The sequence below is a fragment of the Falco naumanni genome, chromosome 1, assembly GCF_017639655.2.
Source record: "Falco naumanni isolate bFalNau1 chromosome 1, bFalNau1.pat, whole genome shotgun sequence".
NCBI lineage: Eukaryota > Metazoa > Chordata > Aves > Falconiformes > Falconidae > Falco > Falco naumanni.
In genome coordinates this window covers 111,773,749-111,800,778 of record NC_054054.1, presented here as the reverse complement: position 1 = coordinate 111,800,778, position 27,030 = coordinate 111,773,749, and the positions used below count along the sequence as shown (strand labels likewise).

General features: G+C 43.4%; 1 protein-coding gene and 1 long non-coding RNA gene across 9 annotated transcripts in view; one reads left to right on the top strand and one right to left on the bottom strand.

Moving 5' to 3' along the window:
* The window catches only part of NF1 (neurofibromin 1), a 103,102-nt gene extending 82,915 nt beyond the window's left edge, over window positions 1-20,187 (top strand). For all 7 annotated transcript variants that reach the window (XM_040578425.1, XM_040578399.1, XM_040578420.1 and 4 more), the window contains 12 exons: window positions 295-435; window positions 798-924; window positions 1,491-1,622; window positions 2,164-2,299; window positions 3,115-3,272; window positions 4,175-4,297; window positions 5,001-5,128; window positions 5,842-5,942; window positions 7,116-7,258; window positions 8,106-8,152; window positions 8,967-9,183; window positions 15,895-20,187. In XM_040578425.1, coding sequence (XP_040434359.1) covers window positions 295-435; window positions 798-924; window positions 1,491-1,622; window positions 2,164-2,299; window positions 3,115-3,272; window positions 4,175-4,297; window positions 5,001-5,128; window positions 5,842-5,942; window positions 7,116-7,258; window positions 8,106-8,152; window positions 8,967-9,183; window positions 15,895-16,037 — 1,596 coding nt within the window. In that variant the 3' untranslated portion in view covers window positions 16,038-20,187. The remainder of the gene's footprint in view (window positions 1-294; window positions 436-797; window positions 925-1,490; window positions 1,623-2,163; window positions 2,300-3,114; window positions 3,273-4,174; window positions 4,298-5,000; window positions 5,129-5,841; window positions 5,943-7,115; window positions 7,259-8,105; window positions 8,153-8,966; window positions 9,184-15,894) is intronic.
* Window positions 16,589-26,961, bottom strand: LOC121080448. 2 transcript variants are annotated; one of them, XR_005825371.1, is made up of 4 exons: window positions 26,205-26,961; window positions 23,848-23,922; window positions 20,213-23,723; window positions 16,589-20,085 (listed from the first exon to the last, which is right to left on the bottom strand). It is a non-coding gene; the product is annotated as an uncharacterized LOC121080448 (long non-coding RNA). The 2 variants fall into 2 exon arrangements; XR_005825372.1 differs by having other exon boundaries at window positions 23,848-23,919.
* Between the last annotated feature and the right edge of the window lie 69 nt (window positions 26,962-27,030).

Here is a 27,030-nt window from a genome sequence, read left to right as displayed (position 1 = left end):
ACATTTCTGTTTGGTCTGGTGTGAGGCAACGTGTGTCTGCCATTTCTGAGAGCAAGAGAAGAAATACAAGAGAGGGGAATGGCTTGTAGGGGGGGTGATTTACTTTCTGCTATTAACCTGTTAAGTGCATTAAGACTACAGGTTCATTTGAACATCTGTTCCGTTGGAGTGGATGTAGTTGAGAGCAGAACCTGCTACAAGAAGGATAGTGATGCCATGTGTCAGTCCTGCCTGTCTTTCGCTTACAGGGACTGACTTGAAAGTGAAATCGTGGCTTTTTCTTTTTCCTCCCAGGACTCTCCTATGCACAAGGCACTCTTTTGGGTAGCTATGGCAGTGCTGCAGCTAGATGAAGTCAACTTGTACTCGGCAGGTACAGCACTGCTCGAACAGAACCTGCATACCTTGGATAGCCTCCGAGTATTCAATGATAAGGTAAGCTGTTAGCAATCAGGTGAGACTCACCTTTAGTTGGTGTAAGCAGTTAGATCTGTTAAAAAAAAAAAAAAAAATTTCCTTGTCCTCATGGGCACTAGTTAAGGAACAAAAACTGAAATGTGCATTAGAAATTGTTTCACTTGGGTATTACCAACAGTAGAACTAAGATGTAGAGATGAGGCTGTTACTGTGTTATAAACTGGAACGGAAATGTACAGATGTGTTCTGTTCAAGAGTGTGTTTGATATTTTCACGTAAGCTCTTAAAATTACTGTTTTGTCACTCTTTTTAAAAAAGCTAGAGGTATGATGAGTAACTTGCGATGAGGCACTCTTGTGGTTTATTTTTTTCTGGGTCAGAGCCCAGAAGAGGTGTTTATGGAGATCAGGAGACCACTCGAATGGCACTGCAAGCAGATGGATCATTTTGTTGGGCTGAATTTCAACTCCAACTTTAACTTTGCACTAGTAGGACACCTCCTGAAAGGTAAGAATACATATTGCTGCTCATTTTAGGTGAACACTCCGAATTCAGAAATAAAAACAAGTCTGAGAATAAAGGGAGAAAAGTGGGTGGTGGATTTCAAGTAACTTGGATTGGAGAATAGGTGCAGAATTAAATGTTCTTTGACTAAAGGACTTCACCAGGTTTCCTTTACACCTGTCCTGTGAAGGTCTTCAGTCTAATGATATAAATTCTTAATTGTCATAGGGTGTGTGGCTTCATTTCCTGCAGTTCTTTACTTCTTCCTCCAAGAATTCTTTCTCTGTGTGTTTGCTTCTGTTCAGGCTCGCTGTTTTAGAAGACTGATTTGTGAGATAATGGATATAATACATGCACTGACACGAAGTGATGTGATTTTGCGGGGAGGGATGGAAAGAACTAGACTTCAATGTGCAATTTCTGTTAACATTGTGCTTCCTTAGCCTTTATATGAAGTGTTCTGAGAACATGCTGAGAAACATTTATAAATATTTTCACAATATTAATACTTCATAAATATGCATTCAAAAATTAAATACAATATTTGGTTTCTTAACCTCATTTCTTAGGGTACAGGCATCCTTCTCCTACCACTGTAGCAAGAACAGTAAGGATTTTACATACACTACTAGCTCTAGTTAACAAACATAGGAACTGTGACAAGTTTGAGGTGAACACCCAGAGCGTGGCTTACCTAGCAGGTAAAATGAAACAATCATTCTTTTAAATTTGTGCTAACTGAAAAGGAATGGATTATTGTGTTATTGTGTGGATTCTTACAGGTTTAGGCTGTTAAAACTGTGCCAGCATAAAGGGAACTGGTAACTGGAAATGGACAAGAGCCTGGGCTAGGCTGGGGAACGTCAGTGAGAGCTTTGTGGGCTGCAGGCTCGCCAGCACAGGACCTGCTGTGCAGCCTTGAAAATGCCTCAGGGAGGCTGCAGGTTCCTTCATCTAACTGCTGAAGTCTGTGCCTTAGAACGTTCAAATTTCTAGTGGTCTAGAAATAGAAATTGCAGCCACGTGAGCGCGAATGTTTAAATCATGTAATTTTAACTGGATGGGTAATATAATTCTTTTTAAAGTACCTACTTTTAATCTGTATGTTTCAGTAAGGTGTAGTTACATCTCAATGGTAGTCTTTGCACTAAGTAAAAAATTTAAAATTTATGGAACATTGTTTACATTCTTCAATGTATTCCTACCATGGAAAACTTACATTAGCTTTCTTTGAATTTCTAGCTTTGCTAACAGTGTCTGAGGAAGTTCGAAGTCGCTGCAGCCTAAAACATAGGAAGTCTCTCTTGTTGACAGACGTTTCAATGGAAAATGTTCCTATGGATACATATCCCATACATCACAGTGACACTAGCTATAGGTTGGTTGTCTAACTTCAGATAAGTTATCCAAATTTCAGTGTCTGTTTCTTTTAGTAAGTTATCCAAAGGTAACCTGTGGTATATTGAAAACTGAAACCCACGTTTGTAAAGCTAAGCTGATGTTCTGTTACTGGTTCCAGACCAATATGCTATTTACAGTGTGATCAGGAGTCACAGAGGAATTTGGGTGTTGAATTTGTATAGATTTAATTTTGAGATTTGTAAAGCTGCTTCAGAGCTTAACTGCTTTGGAGGCTGTTAAAGTTATTGCTAATGTCTTTTTACAAGACTTAATTTAATCTCATTTTTCATTTATGTTTTAGAAGAAATTTTTTTTGTCCCTTTAAGAGCTTCAGGGCGTATACTAAGCAATCATTCGGTCCATGTCACTGGAAAATCTTGACACCTTATAGCCTGTCTATGTGCAGCCGCAGAGATAAGCTAAGAATCGGTGTAGAAGTGAGGTGGAGAGCCGGTTTCTTTCAATAGGGAGCACTTTACTTGGTGCTTTTCTCTCTTTTTAGCATCCATATGGAGTAGCTGGTTATATTCCTTCATAGACTGATCTGCTTGTGTTCTCATTTCTTTATTTTTTGATCTCTTCAGCATTACATTCATATCAGATTATTAGTTTTCATTAGCTTGGACATTTTTGCAGGCAAAGTAATTACTGTTTCTTAGTTTGTGTTTTTGGGAAATTAACCTGTTGGGAAAGACGGGTTTAGTAACGGATAGTTTGGCCATTTGAAAAAATTATGCCTAAATGTGCACAGTTTTGAAGATCTTTCTGAATTTAATTTCTCTGCACTTTCAGGACACTAAAGGAAAATCAACCATGGTCATCACCAAAGGGGTCAGACAGACATCTGGCTGCCAGTTACCCAACAGTGGGACAGATAAGTCCTCGAACACGAAAATCGATGAGTTTGGATATGGGGCAGCCTTCACAAGCGAACACTAAAAAGCTTCTAGGTTATTAAGATAACTAATTTTCCAATTTGTCTACAGAATGCCCCAGGAAGTGTTACTGGAGAAAGAAATTACACTTGTATTTGTTCTGACTTTTAAGTGCTTATTCCTGATTCAGAGGAATATGTGCAGTTTCTACAAAATACAATTTACAGAACACTGTACAGTTAAAGAGGACTGACGCAGTTCTTTTCATTGTGGGGGGTGGGTGGGGGTGGGAAGCAAGAGTGACACTCAAAATGTTTGTGTTGAAGTGGAAAAAAAAGGAAGAAAAAAAGATACTTAGGATTCATAGTGCCAATTTTCTGCCCCCAGCCCTCTTTCAACTAAACCAAGAAGCTGAATACCTTAGCTACTATATTGAATACTCTATTTATGCTAGAAGAGATGGTCCCAGAACATTTTAGATGTTTTGTAAGCAATCTGATTTTTATTCATGACTTCTCAGTGCGTCGTGTTTACAAGTAAAGTCTTAATATCAGAGAAGCAGGATGAGTTGCCTTGCATAACTTGTAGGCACCCTTTTACATTATATTATACGATGTATACGGAAGGAGAGGGGCATTTCTTTCTTTACAGCGCTATTACTGCTTCCTTTCCAGTAATCACATTTTGGCATGTTTATTCGATGTGACATGTTGACCAGGAAACCATAGCATGCCCACAGCTTACAAATTGGAATAAATTGCTTGCTTTTCTCATATGTATTGTGAAGCGTTTTGGAAACTGTGATGGAGAGCAGCATGGTGTGATTGTATTTTCTCTACCATCCCTGATGAAAATAACAGTGAAAATGTCCTCAGATTCCTATCAATATAATGTAGATAGAGTAGCAGAAAATCAGGAAAAGTTAGAATATGGACTTTAGGTTTAATGTTTTTAATTGCCTGATAAATTGTTTTCAGGTACAAGGAAAAGTTTTGACCATTTGATATCGGACACAAAGGCTCCTAAAAGGCAAGACATGGAATCTGGAATCACAACACCTCCCAAAATGAGGAGAGTAGCCGAAAATGATTATGAAATGGGTGAGAAACTAACATTTTAAGAATAATACCAATTATAAATGCTTTGTATGTATCTACAAAGGCTTATTTCTGGAATCAGTGTTTATTTGCCTAGGTTACTACAAGGTAAGGGGGAAATACCTTTCTTAACACAGTGGCTTTTGGAGAGTAGACTCTTACGTCTCTCTGGCAACTGAGGTTTCCATTAGAGCTGCTCAGTTTGCAGATGCAGAATGAGGGGCAGCTATAAAGCACTGCAATGCAGGAGTGAAATGAAATAACTAAAATTTGGCTTTCTGTAAGTTTGTAAGCCCTAGCTGCAGATTTCTGCAGGAGAGGGAACGTGACCTAGTGCCCGGAATGCCTCTCTTCATCTTCTCCTACATCTGCTTCCTGTGTCCCCAGCCCCAGCTGCAATGCAGGACAGGGGGTCTTGTGCTGGGTCTGACATCAGTCTGCTGCCTGGCCCTGGCTGTGGTACTGGCCACCTCGGGCCTGTATTTCACCCCGTAGGAAAGGAGGGTTATTGTTTGCCATTTGGTAATACATCCCACATAACGGTCTAGTGCTGCTGGTGTTGCAGCATAGCTGTTGCTTTTGTACTTTGTGAAAAGGCTGGTGAACTCTGAAGTGTGCATATGACTGAATTTGTTGTGCAAGCGCTAATTCTATTTTGGTTTGGGTTTATTTCGCTTTGGATGAGTTGCTCTTTTTTACCTGGCAGAAACCCAGAGAATATCACCACAGCAACACCCACATCTTCGAAAAGTTTCTGTTTCTGAGTCAAATGTGCTCCTAGATGAAGAAGTTCTGACTGACCCAAAAATTCAAGCACTGCTGCTTACAGTTCTTGTAAGCTTTATTTCTGTGTATTGTCTGTTATTTTCTGATACTCTTTTACCTTCCAAAGATGCGTACATGTTCCTTGCAGTGTTTCTAAATTTATATGGATCAGAATGACTGCGATGTGCAAGTCTATTCTTTTGTTGCTGTTCTTCCAGCTTCCTAGGCATCACTTTTGGAAATGTATTTAAATGCTCTTTTGAGAGCAAATGCTGAATTTTTGTTACTCTGTATTGTTTTGTAGAATTTGTCCAACAGTTGTCCCTTTTTCCTGGCAGATTTTTATCACAAAGTAATTTTCTGTAATAAAAAGATATTAATTATTAATGTATTGTGCTTAAAAGGTTAAGAAGTAAAAAATGTTGGAATCCCAGCATAATAATTTTTAAACCGAATTAACTAGTAATATAGGTACAGTATGATAGTCCTTTCTTCAGATATACCAATAAAGTTACTATTCCTGGTATAATTCTGAAACTCAGTTTTGTCAGAAACTGACTAGCTAATTTTTTTGCCGAAATAGAAGCTATTACCAACTGTTTTTATTGTTTCCTGCATACACATGTAACTTGATTCCATGTCCAAAGAGGACATAAATTAATTTTTTGTAATGCTGCTTTCTGCTATTCAGAAATCTTAAACCCCTAGCAACAACAAGGAAAGCCTATAACTACTTGAATTAAATTAGAAGCATGCTAATTTGATCCTTTCCGTTACGACAGGCAACATTAGTGAAGTACACTACTGATGAGTTTGACCAGCGGATTCTGTATGAGTATTTAGCAGAAGCCAGTGTTGTCTTCCCAAAGGTCTTCCCTGTTGTGTAAGTATCTACAGCACTTGTTTACGGTGACTCTGTACTTGGCCCTTCTCTGGAAGGTCTCTGGACCAGGACAGGGATGTGCGAGGTACTTTGCTCACGTGTGGGTTGCTAGCTGCAGGCTGTCCGTGGCTTCTTGAGACCCGTGTCCACAGCAATTTGAGAATTGCCCTTTCCTACTGTGTTAAATGAATTTGATGTTCTTACCGGAACATCCTCAGATACCACGGATACAGATGGCCCTCAGAGCGCCTCAGCTTCGCGTTGGCAGGCAGGCTGGCAGAGCGTGGGCGAACTGGGTGCAGCGGTTGCCAGGGCGCCTGTCTGTACAGCCATCCTTTCTTCCCAAAGCTTTCGGCATCACTGCTGCCATTACTCTGGTCCAGTGACTTGGAATGGCTTTATCGCTTTTTGATACTGCGGAGAATCAAATGACATTTTAATGCATTCGTGTACCTTTCTGTACAAGTCAGTGTATGCTGTCCCTTAAGTGTTATTGTCACCCCACTCAGATGCAGGTTTTTTAATTGGTATCCCAAGCACATATCAAAACTGATTTAAAGCAGAGTTTAAGATACTTTTTGGATGTATTTCTGCAGATATCCCTTAAAAGTAGTATTCACTGGAGTCAGTAGATGTAAGGGAAACCCAACTATCAGAAATGAAGATGAGTAGACTTTTTAAAACCGACCTGAGCTTCATTTAAAAATACCACTACCTTTTTTTGGCTTTGTAAAGTAATGGTCAAAATACAGACAAGTTCTGTGAGTTATTGAAACCACATTTGTAAGTAACTGGCATTTGTATTAAAAAGAAGCCAGCAAACATGCATGAGATCTGCAAGAGAGCTCAAGTGAGACAGTGCGCCCAGAAGTTAAAAAAGCTGCTTTGAAATTGCAGCTCTGACATGCACACAAATCCAATTATTTTTTAAAAATAATTAAATATTTGCAATTTAAAGTGCTAGGTAAATGCTTTAATGGGTTATAGTGTTAGCACAGTTTTTTGAAATTGTGGCACATGGTAAAAGTCCTCACTGAACACGTATGAGTTGTATTCAACTTCTGAAATCACTGAGTTTTTGAAAATCCCACCTTAACTGCCACGTGCTGAGGTCAGTCGGGAACTGCAGATTTATTTAATGAAGAAAAAATAAGCCACTTTGCTTTTCTGCAGGCATAATTTATTGGATTCCAAGATCAATACACTCTTATCGCTGTGCCAGGATCCAAATTTGTTGAATCCAATTCATGGGATTGTTCAGAGTGTCGTCTACCATGAAGAGTCTCCACCCCAGTACCAAACTTCTTATCTACAGAGTAAGTATTTGTCCATTTTTTGAGAAACTTCTGTGCCTTAAGTTAGATTTACTACTGAACATGTTTCAGAGTTGCAGCCCTGATAGACTAGTCAGGCAGCCTTGTGTGGCATCTCTCCAACTTCTTACATCCTAGTAAAAGTCAGAGTTTGCATATTAAACCCCACCCTGCCAACATGAATATTAAAGCCATTTGCTGCAGTTGTGCACCAAATATTGGAAGTATTACACCACCACTGTGAGTAAAAAGGAGTTGTAACTCAGCGTTCTGTTTCCACTAAGCAATTTAAAGAAATGCAAAACATGAACAGTGGTGATAAATGATGAGTTTTAAGTTAACCTTGAAAGTCAAGGGTTGATATAATTATTGGTAAATTCCATAGAGTAATGTTTGTTTTTCAGTGCCCGAGCTCACTTTCAAGTGACACTTGAATGCCTAAAACATATATATTTTATATTTGGTCCTTAATCAAAAACTTTGCAGGAAGATCCATAAGAAACAGATGACAGTTGAGGAAAAACTTGAATGTTGACATAATTTCTAAAATGAGATGTTTATTTACATGCTAAATTTACCTTTTAAAAAAATCATCAAGAATTTCTTGTATGACAGCTCTGAGATGCTCTGAGATTTCCAGGTTATTGCTACTTATGTACTTCATATAGAAATTAAAATGCCTTACGTTGGTTATACATGGTTTGGACAAAATCTAGTGTTGCATCTCCGAATCAAAATACTTCATTTCCGTGCCTAAGTAGATCTGAGGGATGTACTACATGTACTTTCTAGTTGTTCACAGTCAGTTGAGAACTGTGTTTTTGTGGTAACATTCAATTTGTTGTTGCAGGTTTTGGATTTAATGGGTTATGGAGGTTTGCTGGCCCGTTTTCTAAGGTATGAACAGTACATTAAGTTCATGAGCGATTTGCCTTTGTTTTCTTTATAAAGGGCACCGATGCTCCAGGAAAGATGCAAATAAATGACGTGTCATAGAGTTTATGTGAGCAAGTTGGGACTCTAAGGCTCACTTAGCTAAAACAGTTCTTGAGCCTGCATCAGATTATTCTGTCACACGCGGTAAGGTCAAGTTACCAAAGCTGGGTAAAAGCAGTCGGGTGTGTAAATGCACCTTTTTACTGCTCCCAGGTTCACTAAGGGGCCTTGGATGGACAGTATCGATCAGAAAGTCTTTAGTTTATTACATGTATCTTGCAGTGTAAGGGATTCATTGGATAACGAAATTCCAGAAAGTTAAAGCTTAGGTTACGACAGAACAAACACATTGAGCGCTGACCGTCTGTACTGCCATTTGTACCCTCTAGTCCTCGTAACAAGAACTAGCTGAGCAGCGTGGGCAGTGTTCTGGATGTCAGGCTCTGGGGGCATGGGCAGTGCTGTTAGTACCGTGTTAGGTACCGGCAGCTGGGGCAGTTCACCTCCTGGATGCCGTGGCCTTTCTTTTCTAACCTTGTTCTTCCACGCGCTACTGAAATTACACACCTACAAATGGTCTTTAACATGCATGTTTAGATTAATCTGGAAAAGACCACAAATTGGGTTGTACAGATATTCACATCAAACACTTTTTAAAACTTTGAGGCAAACCCAGTGTAATGCTAGAGTTCTGAGTCAAAGCTCGTATTGACAGAAAAGTAGAAAGAAAAGAACCAATTTTTTTTTTCCTTCCCCCCGCCACCATCGCCCACAGCAAACACAAATCCCTGACTATGCTGAGCTCATAGTGAAGTTTCTTGATGCCTTGATTGACACGTATTTGCCTGGAATTGATGAGGAAACCAGTGAAGAATCTCTCCTGACGCCCACATCTCCATATCCTCCCGCAGTGCAGAGCCAGCTCAGCATTACTGCCAACCTTAACCTTTCCAATTCCATGACCTCGCTTGCGACTTCCCAACACTCCCCAGGTCAGTAGCTGTTCTGGTACTACATAGGTAAGGGAAACTTACTGAATTTACTGGGTTTGTAGCCACACACTCAGCCTCGTTGTCTCTTCAGATGTGTTTATGCGTAAAACCTCATTGCGTGCTTGAGTCGAATGAACACTGAGCTGTGCACTGAGCTGTTTCGCTGGTATTTCCAATGTTGGATTCTGTCCAGCACGAAAGCTGTCTCCCAGGTCATTATACGTGAAGGAAATAGCATTAAGTGCATCAGAATGAGTAACAGCTGCATCTTAATATGGAACATATGCAGCAGTGGAGTCTTGAAAATTAATAAACATACAATATTTTGCAAGGAGAGTAATACCTATCTGGGCACTACAAGGTAGCACGTATTAGGAAAAATAATCCAGAACTGTGCTGTGGAAGAGTGTGTCTGGGCTGACTCTGTTTCAATTGACTGATGATTTAAGGCCAGTGTTCATACAGGCAGCATCATACAGAGGGACTACCCTCCCTTGAAGACAAAAGAGCGTGCATTCCGCTAGAGATGTGTGGAATACCGGGTCAGTTCAGACCACTGTATTGCCAGAAACGTGCTGCTGATAAAATGAAGGTGTTCAAGAAAAGAACAGTCATCAAAGGCAGTAAATGGATAAAACCACTGAACTCCTTCTGGCTTGGGGAGAAGGGAATTACAGGGAAATGCAGAGGTTAAATTTAACAGCATAGATTTTCAGGGTGAAAAATGAAAAAAAGAGTAAAAATTATTCAGAATAGCAGACGAAGCATAAGCCAGAGAAAATTAAAATTAGGAAGAAAATGGAATTTATGTCAAAGAAATCTGTGTGAAGACTCTTCCTGAAGTGATTTTGGATTAGTGTCTGTATATTGAGCAACTTCTTTACTCCTTTGTCATAAAAATTATACTGTATGCTATTTCTTAAATTAGGATTTAACTGTTGCAGTTCTGAACACTGAAGCCGGCCAGCCTTTTGCTTCCGCTTTGTTTCTAACCTCAAAGGAAGGCTAGAAGCCACTTGTATTTAGGTATAGTATTTGCAGAGGTGTTCTGGTTTTTTTCCACTCTTGTTCACTGGTTTCTGCAAGCCCTGAAATAAGTTCTGCCTAACTGGCCTTGGCTCAGTTCAAGGAATCTGGTCTTCCAGATTATCAGTTTGCTCACAGATGTGATGCATGATTTTTGCCCAGTATGATGAGTATTGCAGAGGTGAGGCACGTGTAGAGGTGCAACAGAGGTAAGAGAGCATGCTGTGTGTTTGATTAATTTGGGAATAGTGATTTATTTCATGCAGTGAGAAGTGATTACAACTTGCTTTTTTCCAGTATGAGAAGAAAATGGTTTAATCTGGGGGACACCACCTTCCTGAAATATTGATAAAGCGTTCTAGAATTATATTTCAAGATCCCTGTCGGTGTAAATGTACTCAAAACAAGATTTGCTTTCCAGTTTCCTGCCAATTTAAGATGATTTATTACATGAAATAGTTGTCCCAAGTGAGGAGAGGAAGTGTGAAGCATATTTGTCACAGTTGTTACATGTCTCTCTAGCCTAAAGGAGACCAGTGTTGCCATTGTTTCCTCTTTTTCATTCGTGCGTGGGAGCAAGGGAAAGAGCAGTGTGGCCTGAAAAGGGACCTGCTGGTGCCATCGGAGTCCCTTTTGATCAGAGCAATAAGAACTGGTGAAAGTTGAGTTTGAAGAGCTACTTAACACTTCACAATGTCGATTATATGTTATGAATATATAATGCAGCCGCTTTATTACATTGTCATGCAGCTCATCCTGTCTCTGTATCTCCGTATACCAACTCCTGAGAGACTGCAGGTACAGGTAACTACCAAGGTTATGGAAAAGGGAAGTGGTTCAATAGCAACTTCAACATACAGCTCAGAATCATCTGTGCTACTGGAACAAGAAGGATAAAATTCAAGGAGGGAAAGGAGCCAGACCTTGCTGTCAGTGTGGAAGTGTGCGCACTATGGGCAGCATCTTTCTGTTTAGAATGTGGCATCTGGCAATTCCAACGCTACTTCTTGCAAGGATGAAGTGATGATGCAGGATTAGGCCCTCTACTAGCGAAAAAAGCATTTTGCTGTGTAAATGTCTTCCTTCCATACGCCTCACTTTCTGTTCCTTCTTCCTTTGTTAGCTAAGAGGAAGGAATTAATCCAGCTTGTCAAAATTCTCTTTCATCTGCAAACAGATGGCTCTTCTCAAACGCTGGTTAAGAGCTCATCTCCACAAGTAGACCTAGGAACTAGTGAACTTTTGGGGGATACTAGTGAGTCTGTAATAATGTATTTATGATGCTTAGCGTGTGGTTTGCTTGGAAATTAAATTGTAAAAGACCAACATGAGGGACTAATGGTTCCATTTTGGTGTAACCAGACTGGAGGCATCTCTGTAAAGAACCAGCCTTTATAGGCGTTTCCAGCTGATGTGAAATAGCCTGAAGTAGCTGCTACTTAAGGAAAGCCTTGTGCTTCGTGTTTAATCTGAGTGGTGTTCTCCCCTCATCACTTACTATTTATTAGTGTCCTGCCTATTTCCTTGAGCATTCTCGCTTCATTCTAGCAATTTGAATACAAAGACTTGGGGTTTGATCAGGGGATCTCCAGCTTTCTCAAACTGTGGATCAGGTCACGGGATGGAGCTTTTCATTTTGCTCCTTCATTCCACATTTATTACATTGCTCCACTTCAATCAACATACCAGTTTAAACCAGTGAAATTGTATCTTAAGCAGTGCAACTTCACATAAAACATGCTTTGCTTTTTAAGCTGTTTAATTATATTAAAAATTTAATTGGTGTTCTGGCACTTTGTACAGCTTCACAGCTGCATACATGAATTTTGCATTCTTATTAACTGTGCCTGGAGGTGCCTGGTGACATTGTCGTTGCTGTACACGTTTACACTGTAGAGATGAGTGTGAGGGAATAAGGGGTGGAAGACCTAGTATCTGCCAACATCAAAATCACTGGTGAAAGACGTTCAGAATATGAAGTAAAGGTGGGCCACAGGATTGCTTGAAACAGTAAGGCAACTGTGGGACTAATAAGGGATGCAGATCCATCATCCACTTTGATTTGAGAACTCCTGAACATGAAAATCAAGTATGTAGCAGTGCTAAGCTCCTTTATCACACTGAGTTAAAGAAACTTTCAGCCAAATGAGGGGTTTTATTATGGTTACAAGTATACCAAGTTGCAGATCTGTGAAAACTTCTTCTCTGGTATCTGGATACAAATAGGCAAGCTCATTGTTTATAAATGTTTGTCTGACACCATCTCTTCTCCTTTCCCTCTCCTTCCCCTTTTCTTCCCCTTGTCATGGACGTTGTTCACTTACATTATTTCTTTCATTCTGTGTCTGTGAAGCTTCTCTGCCTTGCTCTAAATCTGCAGTTTTCATGCAGCTTCCTCATCAAGGTACACTCTACTTTCACCATATTTGCACGCAATACTGCTTGATCTGCTTCAGGGTTGGGCTGGTGGCATGAGAAGCAGTTTACCGATCCTTTTGACAGCGGGAATGGCTTCAGTGTAAGTGCTAAGCTGTTGCGTTTCTTGTGCGATGCTAATTGTATCTGATAATCGAGCAGGCAAAGTCAGTCAGTCACGTCTTTAAGATAAATTTGGGAATAGAGAAGGAGATGCTTGGTATGTGGAACTACTCTGCTGCAGGTACTAAGCTACAGTGAACTATTTCACATGAGCTCGTTAGATGCACTGGAAGTCTGTTGTAACTTCAGTTACACACCACCAGTAAACCGACACGAGTTCTGTGCCCTAAACTGCAGCAGACAGAAGCTCAGTAGAGTGGGTCCTCAACACCACCGGATTGCTGCTTCTGTACGGAGGAGTAAGGAAAAGCTGCAGAAGCGGGTTTTTTTGCTCATGCCCATGGGTTGCTTGCTATTCTCATTGGAGTTTGTGGTTTTTGTAAGCACACACCCACGCGAGGAGAGGAAAGGCGATGTAGCCTGCAGCCAGCTCCTGGCTGGTGTTCTGAAGTTGGCCCTGTATGTGTGTGAATTGTGGAGTGTGTTCTTTATTCTTGCTAATGCCAATGAGAATCAGTTTCTTATAGGAATGAGACATAACCGTGGGAGATGTCATTTATAGCAGCAGGATTTTGTTCTAACGTTTTGTTCACTGTCAGACGTTCCAGTTTTTGCTGCTAACTGCACTTTTACCCTCTTGCATAAAAACACCCTTCCCGCTGTTCGTTCCACTGCTGCAGATGTACCACAAGTGTTGAGTGTTGCTAAACCCACATCAGACACTGATTTTGTTGCAGGAATAATGTGACAGCTATACTAAGATACTGCAACATGAACGATTAACTCGGAATAAGAGTAATGATTGTCGGAAGCATGTCTGCGTTAAACACAAGTCTCAGCTTTTGTATCTTCAAGTTACTGTGTCCAGAGCTGTTAGAGTAACAGCTCATAACCCAGGGCTTTCATCTGTTGTCATCATTGTCAGCATGAAGTTTACACTAAAGCAGTTAATTTTCGAGGTTTTTTTTGATGTGATTCTTTTAGTAAAACATAATAGAGTTGCCTTGTCCTGCGGCGAATGTGCAAAGCTTCTCAGAAAAGTGTATGCACTTGGGTATAGACCTGTCTGGTTTCATCCTTCTCTTGTACTCCCTCAGCCTCCTCCCACCTTTGGTGGAGCTGAACTTAGGCCACAGCAGTTCTTGTAAGGATTTCCAGACTCACCTGCTCTGCATGTTTCCTGTTAATACCATGCTTAGAAAACAGTTTTACTTGTCCTTGTTCCAAGTTAATTGTTGGCGCTCTTTTTTTTTTTTTTTTTCCCTCCCCCTCTCAATATGCCAGTGCTTAAAGCATTATAATTGGTGTCTACACTTTGACACTTAATTCTTCAAGCAAATACCTGCATCAGTCCCGTTTCATTGTATGCAGAGTAAGCCAGCTAAGCCTTTCATTCTTCCTGGCAGTGAGACAGAGTCCTCCCAACACTGATTTGTACGTTATGTACTTTTACTGATCTTTTGTGAGCCGAGATGAGTGGAATTGTAGGTACCTGAATGCACATGAATCTTCTCTAGTAGCAAGCATCAGCCGCTGCCATTGCAGCAGAAGCCTGTAGGCTCAGGTACGAGCCTTCCTCACCCCGCCGTTCCCCTGTTCAGAAGCAGTCGTTGATTTTTGGCTTGAAGAAGCCCCTGGACTGGACAGACTGTCATCCTCCCAGAGAATGCAAAAGTCAGAAGAGACTCGAGTCAGACTTTTTGCTCAGTCTTCTCAAAGCTGAGCCAGGAAGGGCTTTGTGGCCTGGGAGACTTAGTGTTTTCAGTGGGACGGATGCTCTGAGGATGCAGGGGAGCCCTTCATCTGCCATGTGAACGTTTACGTGTGCCATTTCCCACATTAAATAAAACTCCCGCTCCTGTTTGAAGAGCTGACTGGGTGAGGTCAGTGAGCAGTTGGTACCCCTGTTCTCACATTGTAGGAAAGCAGCATAGATTGAAACAGATCAGCCAGTGCCCATAGTCCAAAGTATTTTGTCTTTTATTGCTGGAGACAGTTTAACAGTGAATTCAAGCTGCAACTTTAAGGGAGAGGGGAAAAAAAGATTTGAACGAGTCCTGTTGAAACGTGCCAAGCTGTGTGTAGGGTGAGTGCCTAGGTCTGTGTGAGCAGGCATCGTGCTTCAGCATGTGGAGGTGGTTTATGTGGTCGGAGTCCAGGCTCTTGTGGAACACAGGGTCATGCATCTGATCCTGAAAAAAATATTTTTGATACTAGAGCACTGCAATGAAATAACTGTATTTAGATTTGTCATTGGTGAGGCAGAGACATCATCGACAGCAAGGCTGTGTTACACTGGGGCCTGGCTGGGTAGAGCTGATTTTCTCACAGCAGCTGGCACGGGGCTGCCTTTTAGCTGCGTGACCAAAGCCGTGCTGCACAGCGTTGGCGCGGGGCAGGGCCTGCTCTGATCCTCGCTCAGCCCTGCTGGGAGGAGGCAGGGTGGGCAGTGGGTGGGGTGGGTGCAGCCCACCGGTTAGTCCGCACCAGGCGGCGGTGTGCTGCTCGGTGACTAAGAGGGATGCTGGCGGTCAGCCGTCCTGCACCCAGGACCTGGCTGGGCACGGGGCTGCTGAGCGATTGCGATTGCATCACTTGTTTTGTTTTGCTTTTTCTTCCACAAATCCCTCACTTACCTAGACTTTTTATTTTAATCAGGATGCCCAAATTTTCTTGCTTTTACTCTTCCTTTCCTCTCCCTCTGTCCCACTGGGGTGGAGGGGGATGACCAGCGGTTACGTGGTGCTGACCTGCCTGTTGGGGTTAAGCTACCACAAGTAATTAATTCTTTTTACAAGTACATCGTGACTGCTTTCCCAGGCAGGCGGCATCACTGCTGGCTGGTGTTGCCAAGCGCTGTTGGGAATGAACTGCCCCTTGTCAGCATGGCAGAATTCCGCAGGGCTTTGGACCACGATGTCCTTCTTTGTCCGGACTGCTGACACCAGTGCAGGTGGGTCCCCTGCAGCTCTGCCAGGCCCCTCGCTCCAGCCCTGCTGTCCCTCGCCCACCCCAGGGTCAGGGGGAGCTGGAGCCGCGCTTGGGCCCAGCACTGCCAGAGGACACCCATTGGGGGCTGCCCTTAGAGCTTGAAGTTGGGGGATGGCCAAGGCAAGGGCGTTAACCGTGGTCCTTGTGTTTCCCCAGGGATCGACAAGGAGAACGTAGAGCTTTCGCCCACCGCCGGACACTCCAACAGTGGGAGGATGCGCCACGGCTCCGCGAGCCAAGTGCAAAAGCAGCGCAGCGCTGGCAGTTTCAAACGTCACAGCATCAAAAAGATTGTGTGATTACTTCTTTCTAATTTTTTTCTTTATTTTCTTTTCTTTTGGAAACTGACTGACACATGTGGGCCCTCACAAAGGGCCATCCACCGGTTGTGATGCTGCACTTGATTTCAAAGTTCCCATCCTGTCAGCCGTGTTGCCAGATGATCAACTCTTGAAACATTGCCTGAATTTTAATGCCTTCATGTCTTTCCTTCTGTTCTTGATGTAAGCCGGTGTTTCAGAACTGCCCATATAGATCCTGACGGACTTTGTAGCCGGAGGAGGTGTGGAGTTCTGTAACACTGCAGAACCGTATCGTGTCCAAATACGAAAGCCATTTCTCATACAGTTCTGCCGTGCTTCTGTTATCTGCCTTGTTTCTTCTCTAAAGGAAAGTGTTCATCCTTACTCCTGTTTGCACACTTTTCAAGGTAGTGGCTTTATGAGCCAGGGGAAGTTGCTATAATCCTGGTTTTAGTTCAAACATGTAAGATTTTTAGCTGTGGACTTTTTTTTACCATACTTCAAAGAAACTTACAATAGCCGCAGTACAATGAGCTTAACCAGAGCAGTACATTAGATTAAATTCCTAGTAATTAGCAATAAATGTGAGAGGACAAGGAGGCTGCACGAGTCTCTTCATTCCCCAGACCATAGCTTCACATACCTGGACTGTGTACGGACCAGACTGGACAAACTGGCTTTTTTCCAAAGCGAGTTTTTTTTTGTTGGGTTGTTTTGGGTTGGGGTTTTTTTTTTTTTTTGGCTGTACTTTAACTGCACTAAAAAAGGTTGTATGGTGGAAAGAAAATCATTGAGAACTGACTGTTGTGCTGTCATTGTAGCAGTGTTGAAAATCTATCGCTGCTTTCTTCCATTTAGCATAAACTTTAGTTTTGCCCTTCCCAACAATACGCACCTTTGAGAAATTCCTGGCAGAGAACCAGTGGGGTCTGGAGGGGGAAATGGAACGCGTTAACGTCCAGCTCTGGGGGACTGTGCTCACAAAGCTGCTTTCGTGCTGCCCAAGCAGTGATACAAAAACAGCAATGTTTGCTGAAGGTACATGAATGTAACAATAACTGACACTGTCAAATCCAGGTTAGGTGTGAATGTTTGCAGTGCAATTCCTGGGATCAGTACAGACATCTGCAGTCCAACCCATCCTGCAGAACGTTTGAGGGGTTCTAGATCGTGAGGGTCCATACGTGGGGGTTACACAAAACTGAAGTTGCTGTCACTGTGAAAGACTTGTCAGCTACAGTCGTATGTCGGCGATGGACGGCTGTGATAACGTGCTGCTATGTTGATGACGCGTGAAGGCGCAGTGCTGGGTGCTGCGCGGGCTGAAAGCGTGCAGAGCGCTTGGCCGCGGAGGCGAGCGGAGGTTCTGGTGGAAGGGCCTGTTGTTGGGTGCTCGTTGGAGGGCTGCGGCTATCTCCTGCTGAGGAACAGCCACGCTTCCCAGTTTCAGGTCCCTGTTGTATGTTAGAAATTAACAATCCATAAGTAGCTTTAAGGAAAAGCAAGTATATCCACTATATAAAATAAAATCCTCTAGTGCAATTTTGTTAGTGGCTTTCAGTAAATTAAACTCCACAGCTAAATTACTAGAGAATGGTACAGTTAAGTGTTTGGATTTTATTGATATAGCACATAACTCACATGTATCCACACAGTAACTATGTAACATTTATGTAAATAAAAATATCTTTATTGTATTGATTCATAAAATAACAATTTAATTTCTTTTAATTTGTTTACAGTCCTGGAAAGACTATGAACACTGACTTAATATGCAAGTAGTTTGTCAAAACTAAAGGAAAACTTAGAATTAGCAGTCTTGAAATAGACACGTTAGAAAATGGGAAGAATCGTGCAATTAACCAAATTTTTTTATTCTTGGCTATGTAGGAGCTGCAGTGAAGTGTGGTTACTGAACTGATACACAACTATGAACGGGATTGTGAGGCTAGAACTGAGTTTAGGAATAGAGCAGTGACTCATGCCATGTCCTAAGCTGCTCCTCATGTAAAACTCTGGGAGTTGTCGATTTAAAAACCGTTCTCATCTCATATGTTGAATTGCGAAGAGCCACCCTCAGCATTGCTGCCAGTCTGTGCTTGGTTGTGCTGAACTGAGCTAATTTCAGCCTTTTCCTTTTTGTTGAAGACAATGAAAGGTAGAGGCCTGAAGGATTTGTAGGTAGGAGGAAAAAGAATCTCTTGTAAAGGTAATTTGCCATTAGAGAAACATAATTTTCAGTTGTTTCTCCTACGAGCAGATTTTCTTTCAACAGAAACAGTAATTCCAGATGAACCACCAAATCAGTTTTGTTTGGACTGGGTGCATTTGAGAGCAACTCTTTTTCAGTATTTTGCATTGTCTGTATTTAAAAGGCGTCCCTAAATTAGAATTAATGCATTCTTTGAAATACGTATAATGTGAAATCAAAACAGACAGTGACTAACGTTACCTTTCATGTGAGAACTAGAACTACTCCAGGCTCTCAGTCCCAGCTGAAAAAGACTGTATCTTCATAAAGTCAACAAAATTTAATTTATTGTTTCCTGGAAGGAGGGGGAATCTTTCGGTGTGTTCACTGCATAGTTCAGTGAGGACCTGAACTTCCTTAGAGCAGGGGTGTCAAACACGTCGGGTAACGGGGGCTGACACTGGGCGTGATGGCAGTCGATGGGCACAGATGGGCGCCCCGATACACAGGAACGTTGTCTCCCACCGTCAGTCACTGGGAAGCTTCTGCTTAGATCGTGGGGGGAAACCATGGCCTTTAAAGATTAAACTCCTATTAGTAATTAGTTGTTCAGTGCCTTACTGTCACATTCAGCACTTGGCCTGCTCCCTGTAACAGCCGCTGCTGTTATTTTGCCTTTTGGTTTTCTTTGTTACTTTCTCTTCCTGTTGTGGATACTCTCTGTGCTGCTCCGTTCCATTCCTGTGAGCGCCGTGCTCGGCGCCCACTCCAGCCATCTTGCGTGCTCTCCTCACCCGTTACTCCATTTGTGCTCTGCGGGATCAGCAGGTAGCTGCTGGTGATGATGTGGCCTCGAAACCTGATCTAATGAGCAGGAGACAGATCTAAGAGTTCCCACCTTTGAGTCGCTGCTTCAGGCAGCCCGCAGACTATCGGGCAGCCACTGCTGCGTGGGCTACTCGAGTCACTTCTTGAAGGCTGGTTCTGCAGCCGTGGAGTCTGTGCACTCCAGAAAGAAAACTCAGATTCAGAAAAAATCCAATTTTAACATGTGGACCATTAACTACATCACAGGGACTGTATGTTTGACACCCCTGTTTTAGAACACGTTATCCATTACACACTAACTACAGTTAAGTACTGTAAAGATGATTAACGTTTTATGTTCGTATTTTCCCTGACTTAAAGATAATTCAGTAGTATTTGAATAGTGCATAACCTACCTGTTAATTATGCCAATGTTTCTGCTTTAATGTGCATGAGGTTTCCAAGAACAGGAAACATTTCAAATAAGTATTGTGGACTGAGCACCTGGGAGCGTTCCAGTGCTCTATTCCTAACTGGGTTGTAGGTTTTAGGGCTTTTTCTGTTTCATTTAAGGTTCATTTTTTTCAAATGTAATGAAGCACGTCTTATTGTTATGCAACAAATTTACCACAGAAAGTCACTTCTAGTGTTGGTCCCACAATTTTTTTTTAATGCAGTATATTCACCTGTAAATAGTTTTTGTGTAAAATTTGACAGAAAAGTATATTTACTACACTGTAAATACATGTGACAATATATTGTATTATTTTGCTTTTTTTGTAAAGCAGTTAGTTGCTGTATATGTATAACATACAAATTTGATTATTCTAGTGTTAGTAACTGTTAACTACTACTACTCCTTCCTGCTGTTGCGTTACGTCATTTAAAAAAATGCTGTGTACTATAAACTTACACTGTGTATGGTATCTTACTATTTCCATTTGGGCCTCGACTTTGAAAATGTTTCCTTGATCCACAATCCTGTTCATATTGTAAGCAAGTGTGTGACAGCTGGCAAGAGCCCGGCCGATCCAAACGCAGTGGTAACTGTAGGTAAAAATGGTAGAAACCTGGTTTCGGATAATTATTGTTCACCCTGTTTTCCCCTCATGTATGTACTTTCCTTTTTTTTTTTTTTTTTTTTTTTTTTTTTTAAGTAAAATGTAAATTCAACCTCCTTGAAGTTGTTTGAAGGTCATTCACTTGTGCTGCGGGACGACGTTGGTGTGCTCTGAAATCCTTTTTCTTGTGACAGCGAGGTTGGGACAGGTTCTTTGGGCTGGACCAAGGGCCCCATTGCAGCAGGCACTGGATCAGCCCTGGTCCCAGACCTGAAAACCCACTTTCTCTGGAGAAAATCAGATTCCAGTCGAGATCCAGTGTCTCGGATTTGTCTTTCCAGAGCACTGCTTCTATGTGTGTGTGATCCTGCACAGTTCTAAATAATGGCAAAACTGATTGCCTGTGCATAACTGAGGACAGAATGAAGCCCATTGTCATAAATTCCATGTCACTTCAATAAGATTATCATAATTGAATAATAAATCAGAGTATTTCTTTTTAAAATGTAAATTTAATATTTTAATAAAACAGCTGCTTGGTCTTTAAAGAACATTTCAGTATAATTTGTCTATTTGAGCTTTTCTAGCTTGGAAGCTTGAAGTTTCAACTGTCACGCAACTTTTATGACAAATGATTAATCAAATCTATTTTTCTTTTAGGGGAATATATTACTTTCCTATTAAAAATGTATAAGTACTTATATTCTGGCTTTGTGAACCGTAAAAGGATGTAAAAACACATTAAAGCGTGACTGCATTGACTTCTTCTGAGACATCTTATTGTTCCTGCATACTGACCATACCCCAAGGCCTGCTCAGTTGAAAATGGACGGACAGTGGAGCAGGCACGTGGGCCAGGTGCGTCGTTGCAGTGCTCCTGCTGTCTGCAGGGAGGGCATGAAGGGACTAGCAGCAGTTTCTGAACCGTTAAATTTTGGGAGCACTTTTTCTGTACTCCAGAGGAAATGTTCATTAATCCTAAATCTGAAATAGCAGCACTGACGAGAGCAGGGAGCCATGCAGATTTTTCCTGAAAAACACGTACTAAATCACTGCTGCTAAAAACACTTTTTAAGTCCCCTTTTGGATCTCCCTGCTATTTGAGATCACAAAGTACACTGTAGCCACAGTGAGGGAGTGAAAGGAGAAAATTTTATTTTGGTTACATCTTTACACAGTTGGAAAAACTATATTTAGGGAAAAAATTGCACCCTTGGAGCAAGCAGTTCTTTCTTAGGAAATTGCTTCAACATCCCTGCCCAGCTGATGCTGCTAAAATATTTTACAAAGGAAAAAAAAAAGTAAAAATTCAGAACTTTTTTAATGTATAAATTCTGTTGTAGAGTTAAGTAGGGCAAAATCGTAGAAATGGGAAGAGAAAGGGAGCTGTTATTTGCAGGCAGTAAGACTGACCCATAATGTGAGTGGCTAATTACTCAATATTAAGCTGTCTCCCTGACTGGCATAAATATTTCCAAGTACCTCTGACTTGGAATAACAAGCCTTCACAGATAGCTAGCCATCTGCTAGCTAGCCCAGAAGTTTCATACTGAACTGCTAATTTGCTAAGTGGGAGACTCTTAAGCACACTGAAAAACTGCAAAGAAACGTGCACAAACATTAAAATGAGAAGCTCTGTCCTAGCACTGGGGGGATGCTGCCACTACAGGAAACCACGGTGGGAATCTTGTGCAGAATCTGCCGCCTCTGACTGCGCCTCAACATCAGCGCTAGGACTAGCCTCGCCCCGGGCTGCTTCGCAGCTGGGAGCAGCTGGCTGAAGAAAATGCATCAGATGCTAAGGGAAATGGCTGTCCTGCCTGTCACAGCAAGCTGCTGTGAGGGTGGGGAGACAGCAGCAGATCTTTGCTGGCGCTGGCTGCCCCTGGAATGGCTTGGAGCCATCAGGGAAGGTGACCAAACACTGCCATGGGTTAACTGCTGTGACAGCGACAGACTTCTCATGCATGAGACCAGGTGAAATCGGATCCCTCATGTCCTGCAGTAGGACCGAATGTTGCTGCAAGTTGGTCACTTCAGCCATTGTCAAATGCTTTGTATTTTTCCATCCTACCCCCAGGCCCATCTATGTGGGAAAGGTGGACAAAGAACACGTGAACCTAAGTAAATACGATGTGATTAGTCACCCGCTGTCACTGCACTAAAAACTAAAGCCAACCTCTTGTAGCTATGAAGAGCGCTGCTGACTGTTCCGTTTCAAAGTAACAATGGCCCTTTCCCACCACTGAAGTTCATGATTTATAGGTGTGAATCCTTTGTGCCTTGGAACATCAGTTTCTTCAGTTGACTGCTGCTATGTTTAACAAGCTCTCAAATAAAAAGAAATCCCAGAGTTGTGCGGGTGGAGGGTGTAGAATAACATCTCCCGTGATGTGACTTGTTAAAACAAGCACGGGTTTGTTCTTCAAAGCAGTAATGAAAAAGGCGGCTGATGACTGCATCTTTAGGGATATTCAAATGATAGCGCTATAAATAGCGATGAGTAACTATACGTTCAAGAAAATCCCACTGAACTATTAAATTGTATTTTCATTTTTTTCCCTCATAATGTATTTTCTGTCAGAAAAACTAAAAATACCTGCTCTGCTGCTTCTACCCCCAGTTAGTGTTCTTGGAGAACAAGGCCTGCCCAGGAGGTCTGGGTGCTCAGTAGAGCCCTCCCTCACGTGTCCCCTGAAGAAGTGGCTGCCCAGACCTCCACGGCCTGTGAAGGACGGGTCCAGAAGAGGTGGAGCAGGGACGGGCCTGACTGGGAGTGAGTTTTCCAAGATCTAGTTCATCAACTCTGCTTCCTGGGGCTACTGACATTTAAGACAGAAGATGCCAGGCATGGGTGCCTCTGCCTCACCTGTTCTGGGCTCCATTCCCTTTGCCCTAATTTGCCTTCTGTGAGGTTCCTCCGCTTGCTGGCTGTGCTCCCTAGCTCCTTGCAGTATCAGCCATGGGGGGGGGTTCCCCCTTCCTTGGTGATTCCCAGCTGCCCCTCACTCCTCCTGGAGCCCACTCTGAGACTGCCGTTCTAATTTCTGAGGCCTGGGGTACATTTAGTATAGGATCAGGCAAGTAAAAGAGGAGGCTTTCACCTCTCCTCGAGGGTTAGCACATGCAAAGAGGGTGCAATGAGAGGTTCTGCGTAGTGCGAGAGAGACCCGCCCAAGTGTCTATAAACAGGCATGACTGAACATGGGCCAGAGACAGCACAGAAACAGTGGCTCTGAGCCAAAAAGGCCAGTTCAGAGCAATGCAAAACATACAAAGGCTTGAAGGCCCCACAGTACAAACACGAATGAGGCCCCTGGGGTGGCTGAGGCAGCACAACAAGAAGGGAAGGAATTTCCCAAGGAATTGCCCAAAACACTTAGCATCCATCATGCAGCAGGGATCAAAGAGCAAAGGCTGCCTCTGTGCTGCTGAATCCTGCTGTACGTTGAACTACTCACACGAAGAGATGCTCATGGGAAGGGGAGAAGCGGCCATCCACCAGCTCTGCGCACTCTGTCCTTCCGAAGGCTGCACTGCACGTTGTTCTCTAGGGCTGCTTCTCCTCTGCTCTCCCTCCAGCCAAGCCCATCCTTGATTTTAACTCCCGGTCTCACACGGTTCCTGAAAAAGGGAAAAATGGCTGCTACCCCCTCCATCCACTGCAGTGCAAACCCAGCCGCACTGCTGTGAGGCGGTGCGGCAGAGGCAGGCACAGCTGTGTGAAGCGACCCAGCGCCCACCCTACCTGCTGCTGGGAGAGGAGAGCTCTGCCATGGCTGCAGAGCAGGATACGAGGAGCACCACGATGCACCCCTTGCTGCTGACAAAGGCAAAAGAAGAGAGCAGCCGTTACAGACAGGTTGGTGCTGAGCGCAAGGCACCTCCCGTAGCACTCTGAGGACTGTCTCAAATACCCAGCAAAGCAATTCAGCACACACACCCCTGTTGGCCCTTATGTTCCAGTTCTGTTTGAGATGTTAATGGCCATACCTGTAACTTACAACAAAGAAGAATAAATTGGCCTCGAGGATGCTGAGGCACCTTTCTTGTTCATTTCTTGCTGGGAACTTTTGTTTGCTTTTTAAATAATCATGAAAATTGAACTAGCAGGCTAGAAAGCTGTTTCCCACTCATGAAAAATTCAGGCATGAACTGTTTCTGGAAGAACATGACTTGTCAGACACAGAAGTGGTTAATCGTTCTGTTAGCAATTTTTTGTTTTATTTGACATCAGTATAACTTTATTATTACTCACTAGAATATATTTTTCTTCTCACTATAATGCTTATGGCCTTTGCTGTAAGAGCTCAGCTATGCACTGCACAGAGAGCAAGACACTGGTTTTGTCCCAAGACCTTAAAATCTTTATGGTCACCACGTGTGTCTGGCACAGGCTGTCTTTGTGACCTTGGACAAATCTCTTAACATCTTGTGGTCAGGCAACATGAATGCCTGAATTGCCCAACTGTAACCTGCAACTGTAACTGTAACCTGAACTGCCCAAGGATGGCTGTCACTTGGCAGAATTCTTAACAAACTTCTGAGATCTTCAGATTAAAGACATTAAAAGGGCAGAGTCTTAACATTGTTGCATTTTTTCCACTTCATGTGTGGCACAATTTATAGTCTTTAAGCAGATATTTATTATTAATTTCTGATTGCTCTAAACAAAAAGATTGAGGCGAGTCGGGAACTTTTCACAGAAAAATACTTACAAAAATTACTAATTTAGGAAGAACAATCCTGCCCAATAAGGATTCTGTGATTTTTCCAAGTTACTCATTTACACTCTCTAATGTACTAACTGCTTGCTGCACACATTTGTAAATAAACAACTGAACAGGTTCAACTCCAGCCGGCCTGGTTAGTTAAGCCAATAAAAGTACCCTGGTGTCCTGCTGTTAAGGTGTTTACAACAGAAGATTTACTGCATCATTACATCATGTAGAGCATGCTGTTTACAGCCACGCAAGCTCATAAGAGCAGAAGACGCTTTGCAGAATTAAAGACTGGAAAAAGGAAGTAGGCTAATTTTGGAGTAATCTATTACTTCTAGATGAAAAGGAAGACCAGGCTTTCACAGCTATAAGGAGACTGATGCTTTCCTAAACCACTGAGCTCCCACTGGTTACCACCAGGAAATTACTCTGGTTTGTAGTCTCACTTCTCCATTGCTCTGCTGTTCCCTGTCTGCCTCTTCTTGCCCCAAAGCACGATGAGCCATCTCTCCCTGGCCTATTTCTTCCCTCTGACTTTACCTCTGTGTTTCCAAAAGATGAAAAAGCAGCCTAAATTGTTCCATTGGGAAATCCTGAGCCATCTGTTACCACGAAGATGGGGCCAGTGACAAACCAAGAACAGTTTCCTCTTCATTGCACACAATGCAGAACCAAATCCTGAAAAACTGCGGTTACAGCAGTGTTCCAGGGGCCACCCCGGTGCCCAGGCACAGTAGGTGCCCTCTGATTTGTGGCAGAAGCGAATACAGCACCAGGCTGCACAGGAAGGAGGAGCACCTGGCAAAAGCTGACTCCTGTGACTCTGCCTTTCCATGCAACTGTGCTGGGTTATGTGAAGAGAGGATTCACCACTGCCAAACTGCTCTTCCCACACAGACCCAGCTGGGCGGCCAAACTCCTCCCCTCCCTGGTGTTACAGTGTTAGTGACACAGAAATTAACACTGATCGCCCATAAAGGTCAGCACAGAACTTTTCCCAAAGCATGGCTGCTGCTCAGATTGCTCCAGCCACACCCCAGATCCTTTTCCTCTTTCACACCAGGCTGCTGTGCAAACTCCCAAGCTCCTTAGAGTAAGTACAACGATTTCCCACAGTCTCCTCCAAGTGACTTGCACAGAGCTGTCTTGAAAGCTACCGTCAAACAAGCCCCTATGCCCTGAAGAGCACTCCAGCCCAGCAACAAGGAGCCATGCTTTTCTGCTGTGTATCCCCCCATCAAAGCCTCAGAGATTCCTTGGGACACAGAAATCATTTACACACTGTATTTTCTCGAAGGATGCAAAAAGCCATGGGGAAAAACGTCGCAAGTATTCAACAATAAAATGAAAACAAGAGTCTCCACTAATTCCAACCCTGTGCTACCTTGCTCAAACACTGGTTTTCATTCCTTATTCTGGTTTGGCCTCGGCAAACAGCACCTCCAGTCCCGCGCTGCTGCAGGTGCCTTCTTACTGTCTAGTTCCATCATCAGCTAAGTGTTTGCAGCATTTGCCTGTAACTTTGTGTAAAGCACAGATTCACCACCCTTTTACTCGTTTGAACAGCACGGTGAAAGTCAGCAGTGTCTGGCTGTGTTAGGAGACAATCAAGTGCCTTGCCTCTGGGGCTGAGACGAGCCTGGTGATCACAGCAGAGAACAGGGCCGAGCAGTTGGCGCGATGAGGGTGCTGAGGCGCAGTCTTTCAGAACTACGAGAGGACGAGGAGCAAAGAGCCGTTCCGAGCCCTTTGAAGAGGCGAATCAGATACCCAAGGCCTGGCCGAAGCACCAGGCACGGCAGGTCCTGCAGCGGGAACCCCTCCACGGCAGCAGCTGCTGGGCCGCTGGCATTGGCGCGGGCCGCTCCCCGCCTGGGCATGAGGGACGCCACGGGAGCCGGCCCGGGCGCCATTACCCCCTGCGGGCCTGGGCAGCACCTCGCCTCTCCGCTCGCCTCACACACAGAGGGACGCCTCTGCGCCGAGCCCCGCGAGCCCCGGGAGAGGGAGGGAAGCGGCGCGGCTCGGCCCGGCTCCCTCCCGAAGCGGCGGCAGCGATGGGGGCGGCCGGGCCGGACCGTGGCGGAAGGGGCCGCCCCGTGCCTCGCGCCGCTCCCCTCAGGCGGCGCCGGGCCGTGCGCAGCCGCGGCGCGCGGCCGGGGCGGGGCGGGGCGGGCGGCGCTCTCTCGCGAGAGGGGCGGGGCGTACCG